The 10996-nt window shown below is 42.7% G+C and overlaps 1 protein-coding gene across 1 annotated transcript in view; it reads right to left on the bottom strand.

Moving 5' to 3' along the window:
- Positions 1-3224: 3224 nt before the first annotated feature.
- Positions 3225-10996, bottom strand: part of LOC102216496 (BMP/retinoic acid-inducible neural-specific protein 3-like) — a 41267-nt gene continuing 33495 nt past the window's right edge. Inside the window, exons 6-7 of the mRNA XM_023334857.1 lie at positions 7764-7986; positions 3225-4517 (exon numbers count right to left, since the gene is read on the bottom strand). Coding sequence (XP_023190625.1) covers positions 3392-4517; positions 7764-7986 — 1349 coding nt within the window. The 3' untranslated portion in view covers positions 3225-3391. The remainder of the gene's footprint in view (positions 4518-7763; positions 7987-10996) is intronic.

The following is a 10996-nucleotide window of genomic DNA, read 5'->3' as shown; positions in this document are numbered from 1 at the left end:
GGGAATTATTTCATTAGTGTTCATCTAAATGTTTAGGTTGATGTCTGAATATTTAGCATGCGTACTAAATATTTAGGTCCAAGCTAAATATTTAGCAAATATGAAAAGTTTAAGACTTCCTGTTTTCGCTTTCATTAGAGAAAATTATTTCTATGAAAATGAATTGTTCTGTTTTTGGGGTTAAAAACTTCAGTAGCCGCTCTACTACTGAATACATTCATATATTTATGACTAACAGCGAAAATACGACTCTGAAATATAAACACCCACAGGCTGAAGAAACCAAAATATTGCTGCAAATTTTTATTTATTTTTATTCTTTTTACTGTGCAACTTTTCAAATGCCGCACCATACTGTTCTTCCAAAAATAATTCATGGTGTTGGGCTAAGAGGTCATTCAGCTCGTTTGCATAAACTTGGAAAAAGTCCGTTTTGGAGATAACGTTTGTGGCGAACAGCAGCGAGCACAAAAGAACGAATCAATCCTGCTCGACAGCTGAAGGGGCGTTTTAGTTATGCCGTTCAGAACGGTTCATCGACGCAGCTTCTCTCGCAGTGTTCTGTGCCGTGACCCTGAAAGCGAGTCAGTGAAAATGGATGCCCTGCGAAGCAGCAACAACCAATAACAAGCTGAACGTTTTACAGACTGATTAGCGGGGACGAGGCGAGCGTCTATAAACCCGTATTTGCCTTCCAAATGGAAGCTCCGCTCCCACTGTTTCTTATTCCCTTCTTCCCAGCACGGCAGAGCTGCTCTGGAGCATTTCCAACAACTCTGCAGCACATTTCCATGCCCAGATGCAGAATATTTGCTTGTTTAAAAGGTTTAAAAGCACAGCAGATGCTCCCTATTAAACCCAAGGACTTAACCCTTTCCTGGGATTCGGTCCAGATTTTTCTAACATTTTTTTTTTCCCCCTGCAGTCCTTTCTAAACACTGTGCAAAACTTTTTAGTTGGTTGAATATGCCAGCTGCAGCTCTACAAACTTTAAATAATGAGAACATGAGGGGGACGGGGGGACAGTCAGGTTGTAAAAACAGAACTATAAAGGGTGATTATTCAGAGCGGACTAAATTAGCAAACACTCGTGTTATGTTTGATAACTCAATAAAAAGGCTCACAGCCTGGAGACAGAGCTGTGTCTGAAAACCGGCCACTGAACACTGAAAAATCAATGCCGAAGCTTAAAAGCAGCCTGTTGGAAGTGGTGCTAAAACTTGTAATGAAGTTGGTGCCTCGAGTTTCGAGCCCCGACAATCGATTGTCTGCCACGTAAACCGATTTAAGATGGCCACTCCGGCCGGGCGCATCGTACAGTAACTGGGCGTGTGGGCTCTGGAGCCGCTCATCTCACAATCCAAACACCCGTCGCCCGCCTCGTGGCCTCGTTCCCACTCATTCGGAATGGCGGCATCAGAGAAAATTGTGTCCGTCTTCAATCTCGGGAGAAAGCGCGTGCGGCGAATGTCGATGAAGGCACATCTTACGTTTGGTCGGGCTCACCTAGATGCCAGCCCAATCAAAGCAGCACCACGGCGGCTGCCCTGTGGGCTCCCGACGCCGACAACCCTCGGGGGGGGATTAAAGTTGATTTCCATTTCGGCCAGAACCACTCTGAAGAGAGGGAGGGAGCGCGCGAGGTGCCCCGGAATTGCCGTGGCGCTGGGTGAGCTCGTGCACGCGGCTGATGTTGTTTGATGCCGGGCATGTCTCTGCAGCTGCCCCACTCATCCATCACAGTAACTGTGAATGGCGTACAGGGGCGGCGGAGGAACCGAAGAAGGCAACTCCCAGCCCTCCTTCCTCTCACTATATACTTAGTAATCAGTGGCGATGCCGCTCGCTGAATGGAGAATGGGGACCTTGTGTTCTGAGGTTCCAGATGGGCAAAAACAACACAGCACACACACCACTCAGACTCTCAAGTGGGAAGGAGAGGAACGGTGTGTGTGTATGGGGGGGAGGGAGAATAAAATCTGAACAATATGTGATTTTGTTACGTGTGAAAAAATGATCCATTATATGAAAAAGATTATCCAGAGAAGAGTCTGTAAGTGTTAAACTACCGAGTTCTTGGAAAAGTATTCACGGCCCTTGAATGTTTTCACTTATGTTAGGAATTCAAATGTCAGTGATTTCTTACTTTGAACTGAACAAACTAACCATTTATTTAATATAGAACACCGTATGTTTCCATTACAATGACTATATTTAATATATAATACAAACTTTGAATGTTTTGGAAATGTACAAGCTTTAAAATAACATTAGAGTTTGTGAATATGCGAGGAGATATAATGTAAAAAATACTCAAGATTTCAGTTTTTAAGTAACAGCAAAGTTTGTGAGTTATGGAAAATTTCAGTTTTGGATTAACAGAAATGTGATTAAGTTTAACATTAAAAACTTAAATTCCAGTAAAAAAAATCTGTTTAATGTTGACCAAAATGTTCACACAATTAATGACAAATCTAAGATGTGTCCTGGTAATTTCCTGCCAGTTCAGTTTTTTTTTAACGATTTCTTACATAAAATATGATTTTTAAGTGGGGGATGAAAAAAGAACTTCGGTCATCTTGACATCACTTAACGTCGTTTTTCATTTGAGAGTGAGTGAAAGATTTGGACTGGGGTTTTTTTTTTTTTTACGAGCAAAATTAGGATATTTGTCAGAAAAAGCCGCGGCATTTTCTATCAAGGCACATATTCAGTGTGTCTTGAGTGGGTTAGCTCACTTATAACAAACAATACATGTCTATACACATATATGTGTGAAAAAGCCAGCAAGCAGGGGTATGTTAGCAGTAAGTTAGCAGTAGCCTCTACCGTCTCAAGTCGCAGAACACAATAAAGACGTCTGAGTGCAAACTTGTTACATAGAATATTTGCAAAGACCAAATTTGAGACTTGTGATTAACATATTGAAAGTCAAAGTAATAAAAAAAAAAGGAATTTAAGACATTCTAAGGCCTTAATTTTAGACACTAATTTAAGACTTTTTAAGGATACACACTTTAATGTCAGATTTTTAGAGTTTTTCATAGTGAAAAATACAGAAAAGGTCCAGATTTCCCAATAAAACTCACAAATATTGAGATAACGTGGCAAAACAGGTAGAATTTCAAGGGGTGAATACTTTTCGAAGGCGTTGTACATGAAGATGATTTTTTTGAATATATATATATTTTTGTAAAGGAGCTCCAGAAATCTGCAACTTAAAATATTTTTTTAAAAACCCATCAAATTTAATTGCACGTTGTGTATGTACAGCACAGCCGTAAACAACATACCACACACACGACACAATATGATCCTGCTGCCCGTGGATACTAGTCTTGTCTGTGCCGAGAAAACAGTAAAAAAAGAAAAACATTGCGTGGCGAGGCCATTAGCTGCACAGCTTATTCGCCTCGTACTCTGTGTAGTTTGGATGTTTGGCACTGAAAGCTTGCAGGGCAGTGAGTATCCGCGCCACGTCGGCGCCGGACAGCTTGAGCCTGTGACGGAGCAGGCAGGCGAACAGGTCCACGTGCGGCGCCCCCGGTGGAGACAGGCGGTTGACGCGGTAACGCAGCTCCACCAGCTGCAGCAGGGCCGAGTCCTGGGATCCCTGAGTGTACGGGTAGTCTATCTGCAGGATCAGGTCCTGGATGGCTTCGGGGTCAAAGTGCACGCTGTACCCGAACAGCTGCATGCTGTTCACCTTCATGTAGCCGACGTTGCTGGACGGCTCCGGGTCCTCAGGTGGATCACTGTACAGACTCGCGTTCTTGCTCCCTCCCACCGAGTCCCTGCTGTAACTCCTCAGGTAGAAGTGGACGGTCTCAAAAAAGCTCTTCCACCTGTTTCCCAGAGTCAGCGTCCAGTTGTAGCAGTCCAGCGGGATGTCCAGCCTGGTGCGCTCCCAGTCGGGATATCCGTGCTGACCGATCGGCATGGTCCAGCTCTCAGAATGGCTGCCCCCAAAGGGGTTGACGAACAGCGACAGGGTGGGCTCCAGGGTGCTGTTCCTGGTGAGGCAGAACTGCAGGGCGAGTCCCAGGAGCAGGTGGACCCGGTTGGATTTAACTCGGTTGCTCTTGAGCGTGAGCAGCATCCTCTTCCTCCACGAGGGGTCGAACCAGGTGTTGATGCGCACGTCGTTGCTCACAAACACGCCGTGCAGCGCGAGGCGCGGGTCGCGGCGCTGCATCAGGAAGCGCAACTCCAGGTCCTGCAGGTCTCTGTCGCTCTCCATGCCCAGGTAAGGGTCGGTGGGGTCGGGCACGGCGGGGCGGCAGGCCCCCTGGGTCAGGGTGAAGCCCGGGTTGCAGCCGGCGCACCGGGTCCGGTTCTCGGCAGAGCAGGAGGCGCAGCGGGGGCCGTCGCCCACGGAGCAGGGCAGCGGCCCCTGGCACGGCAGGTGGTCGTAGGGACAGGAGCAGCTGCGGCTCCTCTCGCTGTAAACGCCCACCTGCTTGTTCTCGCTGCAGTACAGCGTGGAGAGAGCACAGTTCAACCAGAAGTGCAGGGACCTGTGGGGAGAGACGACAAACTGGTTGAGTAGGCATCGGGTCTGAAGACGCCACGCTGCTCTACTGGCTCCATTAGAATAATATAATCATTTATTAGCCCCAGGAAGTGGCATTTAGTTCGACAAAGAAATTTGTAACGAAAGTCTCCAAAAGTCCAAATTTATTGCTTTTAAATTTGGACTTTTGGAGACTTTCGTTTTTAAATCAGAAATCATCATATAGATAAGACCTGTTCTCTCCAATGTCTGTTTAATGCAATACACATGTTTGTGAACAATAAGTAGCTAGTCTTAGCTAATTTTCTCAGTGCCCATTAAAATCAGGCAAATTATTTTTAGAAAAAAAAATGTGTGAGAAACAAACTGTAGATGGACAGTTTGAGTTTGGGGTCCTTAAGATGCCATTTTGGCTACATTTCAGTCATAAAGGTGGAGCATCATGAGTAAAACACAGACTGATTATGTGAAGAGAATGTTGACTTTCAGCTGCTTCCATTCACTGTGATCAAGTTTAACACAAGCACTTTGTGGCCTACTGATATGGAGTCTTCTATAGTGACTTTTGACCATTAGAGAAACGCTGCTGGTTGGAACTGGTGCCTAAACTACAGCATGGACCAAAACGCAGAGAATTTCTGTGTTTTGAATTACCATTTTTGGTCACAAACAGTCCACTGTGGCCAATTACTGGTAGACTGGGCTTGCTATTAAATCCCTGGGTAGTGTGCAAGTCTGTTAGAGTTCCTAGCTACTGCTCTTGGGCTTATTCCTATTCACTTTGCAAGCTGCCATATCAATTTTTCACCATAAAAAGTAACATTCGAGATGGATTCCCTTTAGGGGCTCACCCTATTATGTTCTGATGTTAAAGTTCAGTAATTTATATATATATGAAGTCATCAAAATGTTGCAACTTTTGGCCGAATATCTGCAGCTTTCAGCGAGTCGAATGTAAGACTTTGTAATGCCAGCTTGAATGAAATTTAAGACTGAAAACATGATCACTATTGAGAATGGTTGGGGGTCCTGCTGGCTCGTAAGGGTTAGCAACAGAAATGAGCCTGCAGTAAAAACGAACATCGTCCAGCCAACTGGTGGTACACTTGCTCTTATCCATGATTGATGCAAAAAAAAAAAAAAAAAAAAAAAAGCCAGCTGGCTGAATAGCAAGGGTATATTAGCAGGTACTTCCTGACCCCCTAGAGTCACTGAATGTAATGAGTCAAAAGTCCAAATTTAAGACCTGTGATAAGCATTTATAAGATCAACTTACATTTTTTAAAATTAATTTAAGACATTGTAAGGCCTTTATATGCATTAATTTAGGACTTTTTTTTTAATAACTTTTTAAGGATGCCTGGACACTGTAAAGAAGAACATCCCCTGCACTACAGTTGCATCTGCACCAAACTTACTGTTCTCCTAGCAACTGTTGCAACCAGACCCAGCTGTTGGATTGCTAAACGGAAAGGCGTAAAGGCCTCTCTCCAGAGAACACATATCCACTGCTTTATAGTCCAGTGGTGGGCTACCTCGCGGCAATTCATGTATCGTTTTTGCATTCCACTTGTTCACGTAAGCCGCTCGGGGAAGGAAACAGATCCCATGAAAGTTTTCAGAGCTACTTTGGATGCCGTAGAAAGCTCGGAGGTCTGCATCTGTTTTCTCTAAAGAAACTTCAGCTGAACCCCTCGCTTAGTGACTTTTGAGTGGCATTCCGCTTTGTGAGCGCTTGTCATTCCCAATCACTCCCACTTTGTTATAATTCCACCAACAGTTGACTGTGGAATATTTAGTATGGAGGAAATTTGGACTTATTGCACAGACAGTATTCCGATCACGACACCGCACTGGAATCTACCGAGCCGCTGAAAGCGAGTCATTCTCTCACAAATATTTCTAGCGGCAGCCTGCATGCCGATGCGCTGGGCTTTATACACCTGTGGCCGTGGCAGTGATTGGAACACCTGAATTCAATTATCTGGAGGGGTGAGCGAGTGCTCATGGCGACGCAGAGTATCAACAAAAACCGAAAAAGGGGGGAAGTTATGAAACACATTCAGGCGCCACTGGATTAATAAAAGCTAGCACATCCCATCCAAAGGGGGTAGAAAACAATTACAAGCAGGCCTGTTGCAGTAAGCAATACATCAATTAATCACATGACGAATTGAAACGAGCTCCATAATTTTCTATTTGCATGATTTATTGTTTTTCTCTTTTCTCTCTCTCTTTCTACCAAAATCTAGATGACTGAAGTCTTCAGTCTGGTGCTTTAGTCTCAACTAGCTCGTTTTTTTTAAAGGGCAATTTTGTTTACAGAGACTTCATAATTCATTTTATTTGTTTCTGTTGTTTATTTATTGTGGATATTTAAAGTATCTTAAGGATCCAGTGCTAAACGTTCATCAGAATTGAAAGTTTATTGATCTTTGAGAAATGCATTAATATGCCATCACCATCATGTGACTTGAAAATAGTCTCCAAACAAACAATATTGTTTTCTATCGCAGTAACTTGTGGGATAATTCATCGTCCAGCAGGCCTAGTTATAAGAACGCAAACAACAATTTGTGTGGAAAAAGAACATGTAAATTGTGGATGACAATAAAAAATAAAAAAATAGGCCAAACCAATTCAATCTCCACAAGTAGAAGAAGCTTGAAGCAGAGTTGCTGTCAGAGTGTGATGGTGAGGAGCCAGGAGGACTACATGAGAAGCACACTGATGGGCTCGGCATTTTTTAGCTAATTTTCCTGCCAGAAATGGCTTTCAGTATTGAGTGTTGATAAGAGAGCCATCAATTCTGCGACAGAGAGAGCATCCAGGTGAGAGTGACGTGGCTAACTTATCTATCTAGCCGGAACAGTTACTTTTTAATAAAATGAATCAAATATTTCACAAGAAATTTTAAGATGACATATTTAGAGTAATTCTGTGCAGATGGTTAGAAATGTGTGTGTGTTTTTTTTTTTTTTTTGCCAGACGAGTTCCTTTGTCTTCCGCTGGCTGGGGAAGCAGCTTCGCTCCCGTCAGCACTTTTCTCCGCTCTCTGCCGGCTACTTTTCCTCAAGTGCTTTCTAATAAGCGCCGTCTCGCTCTGCTGCTTACTCTCTCTTTTCCTCTCTCTCTCTCTCTGCCTCACGCATAAATCATTCTGGTAATTATGGGTTCCGGGGAGCAGCTCGGGTTAACGCAAGCATCCCTTCCCTCTTGTCCCCCCCCCCCCAGCCGTCCCGTGTCTTACCTCGGCCTCGGCAGGATAATCCTCGGCGGCTTTCGGCACCTCCTGCTGAGGCTGAAGAGCTTGTTAGTGGTGCGGCGGGCTCTGGCCAGGAGCTGCTTGCTGCTGGTTTCCAGCTGCCTATGGCGCTGCAGCAGGCCGCCGTCCGTGCGCCACAAGTGCTCCACGACAGATGTGTTCACAGCGTAGAGGACTGGCAGCTTCCCAACGAAGCCTCGGAACTCCTCTGGCAGGAAGAGTGGAAATGAATAAATGAACTCGGCCTGTGGCTACAAACCCACAAATTAACAACATCCAGAGAGAGAGCGAGAAAAAAAAAGGAACTTCATCCTTTGTTGTTTGCCCGGCACAATGGAGCGGCTAAACAGCGGGAGAAACCGCAGCACGGAGGGAGGAAAACGTTATGCATATATTTATATTTCCTTTGCTGGTCAGGTTGGAAAACGAGCAACAGCGTCCGGCTGAGAAAGCTGTGTCGGTGTTAGCATTGCCTTGTAAAAGTATTCATAACGTTTTGGCCTTAATTTTTCTGACTCTTATAAAAATTTCTGGATTTCGGTTCCATTCATACGACGTATTGCATTGTTAATAGGGCCATATTGAGAAAAAATAAAATACAAAGATAATATGAGGAGAATAAAGTCATGGTATTATGAGAATAACATCATAATATTCTACAGCTCTATCCTCATTATGTCGACTTAATTCTCGAACGTTTTATTCGCGTAATATTATAAGTTCATTCTCTCAATTTTATGAGTTTATTCTTGTAATACCGCGACTATTCTCATAATTCTATGACTTTATTGCCATAGTATTATGACTTTATTCTCACAATTTTAGCTTCTTTTTAAAAAACAAACTTTTTAATGTGAGCCTAGTACTCTGCTGCACATTTATTCTCCACTCTCTTTAATAAAAAACATAATTTTCTCTGTATGTTGTTAACGTAGCCTAAAAGGCCCCTCAGTTTCCGGACTAAATGTTGCAGGTTTTTCATAGTTCAGATGGAGCTGCGATCTATATGTGTTGTTGTTTTTTTTTTTCTCTTCATGACACATTTTTTGACTGAAGCGTTTTACATGAACCAAGGATTAAGCATTGCAGCTCGAAGCCACAGGGAACGCTAAACGCAGGCTGACACCAGAAGGATGCCTTACTAAAAATGAAAGATGCTGGTCAGGAAGGGGTTGAATAAGTTTGGAGGATGCATTGATTCACAAACATTAATTGTGAGTGACCTATTGCAAACAGCTGCTAGTTTACACATTTGCCAATAAGTTCTACTTTCCAAGTGAATCATTTTTACAAAGAGTTTTAACTTTTTGAAGGTTTTTTTTGTGGCTCTAGTGGCGTTTATTCTTTAGCAGCTGGGCAGGAAGACGGGCAGAGAGAGAAGGAACCGGGGACGACTGCATGGAGGACTGTAGCCTCTGCACATGGTGCAGCTGCTCTACCGCTGAGCCATGTGGCGCCCCATAAAGAGTTTTATTGAGGAGGATGAAAAACCATCAATAATTTCCCCACCTTATCAGCACACAGCCAGCAAAAGGCATGAGCACACTAAGCTGCTGTTTATGGATCCATGCGAATATGGCGCTCCCAAAAGTAGAACAGTTCTCACATAAAACACATATTTTAAAACTTCATTATTACTGTTAGGTTTATCGGGAAATCATTTCATTTTAAACTTATGTTTTAAAAAATCTCAAATAGTTTTTTTTTTTAATTATTAAAGAACTGACCAATATACTTTATATACTGACTAGGTAATTTATAATGGCACTGAGAACTATGTATCTTTTTCCTTTTACTTCCCAAATATGAACTATGTTGTAACTGTTACAGCACATACAGCGATAAAACCAGCAGTAGAAGTTTTCTGCATGTTCCCACGTTCTATTGTTCCTTATCAAGTCTCTAATAATTACCAGTATACTGTATGAAAACCATGAAGACCATCTAGCAGATTTTCTTTTTGTATCATGTTAATCATGTCTAAAGTGCCAAAGAAACACATTTTTCCCTGACAGTTCTTCCGGTCTCTCATGGTATTATTGCTGCAGTACAAATGAACATTTCTGCATTTCTCTCCAATCAATTTTAAAGGTGACTTATTATGCTTTCTTGAACAGGTTAGGAAATGTCTATACAAAACATGTTCTCTACATTTTTATGCTCAGTTCTGTCTATTTTGAGCTCCTTCCAGAATGAACTGTGTTAGGACCTCTTGTCACTTTAAATCCAAATAAGTTACTGTTGGCCACGCCCCCTCACCCCCAACTCAACATTTACACTCATGTGAAAATGACTGCAGACAGATGTGCAATTATACAACCGTACATTTTTGAAAAGCAGAAGTGGAGCCTCATGCACACCCACAAGAATGCAGCAAGTGTTTTCTGAATGGTGAGTCAACAAACACTTTTTTTTTTTTTACAGCACATGCAGCGATAAAACCAGCAGTCGAAAGTGCTGGGTTGCTAGGTGACTGGCTGGGCTCGGCTGGGGTTGCTAGCTAACGGCGCAGCGCCAGTGGACTCTGACTTAAGTGGAAGGTTTTTGAAACGACTCATTGTCCACATACCAAAACACGTTAACTTATTGCCACAAAATGTCTAGGTGATTTCTTAAAGCATGTGGGAAGTACAAACACGTGCAAATATAAATTTTGCATAATAGGTCCTCTTTAATAACCTTTTTGAGCTCCAACTTGCTCCGTCTCTGGAAGAGACAAAACGATTCGGACATTTTGGGGCTCCACGGTGGGGGCGCTGCTGTTTGTTAGGTATTTATTAGATGTAAATATTTTAAAGTGTTGTGTGGAGAAAATAAAAAGGCTGTTAATCATTCCCATGATGCTACTGTGTGTATAGCACTGACTTAAATATTAAAGCGAAAAAGAATAATGAGGTATTCTGTGCTTTTGGCATTTTATCAGTGGAGAAACTGTGTGGTAAGTAGGGTTAGGGTAAGTATATAAGCATACATGAGGAGAGAACAGTAGGCTGCTGTACATCTGGGGTCAGACGGGTTTGCTGCATAATTTATTTTAAATGTCTCCTCTGCAAACCTTCATTGTTTAACTGTTTAAACTCATGACCACTAACTTATCACAATATATAAAAAAGTCTTAAATTAAATCCAAATTGTTCCAAAGAGACACTTTCCATTTAATGAACACAACTAAAAACAATAAAACTCCGACTATGTGTGTTACTGGGATCCATAACTGC

Source organism: Xiphophorus maculatus, chromosome 6, assembly GCF_002775205.1.
Source record: "Xiphophorus maculatus strain JP 163 A chromosome 6, X_maculatus-5.0-male, whole genome shotgun sequence".
NCBI classification, from domain to species: domain Eukaryota; kingdom Metazoa; phylum Chordata; class Actinopteri; order Cyprinodontiformes; family Poeciliidae; genus Xiphophorus; species Xiphophorus maculatus.
The sequence above is the reverse complement of the archived record's forward strand: the minus strand, read 5'-3'. Positions and strand labels throughout refer to the sequence as shown.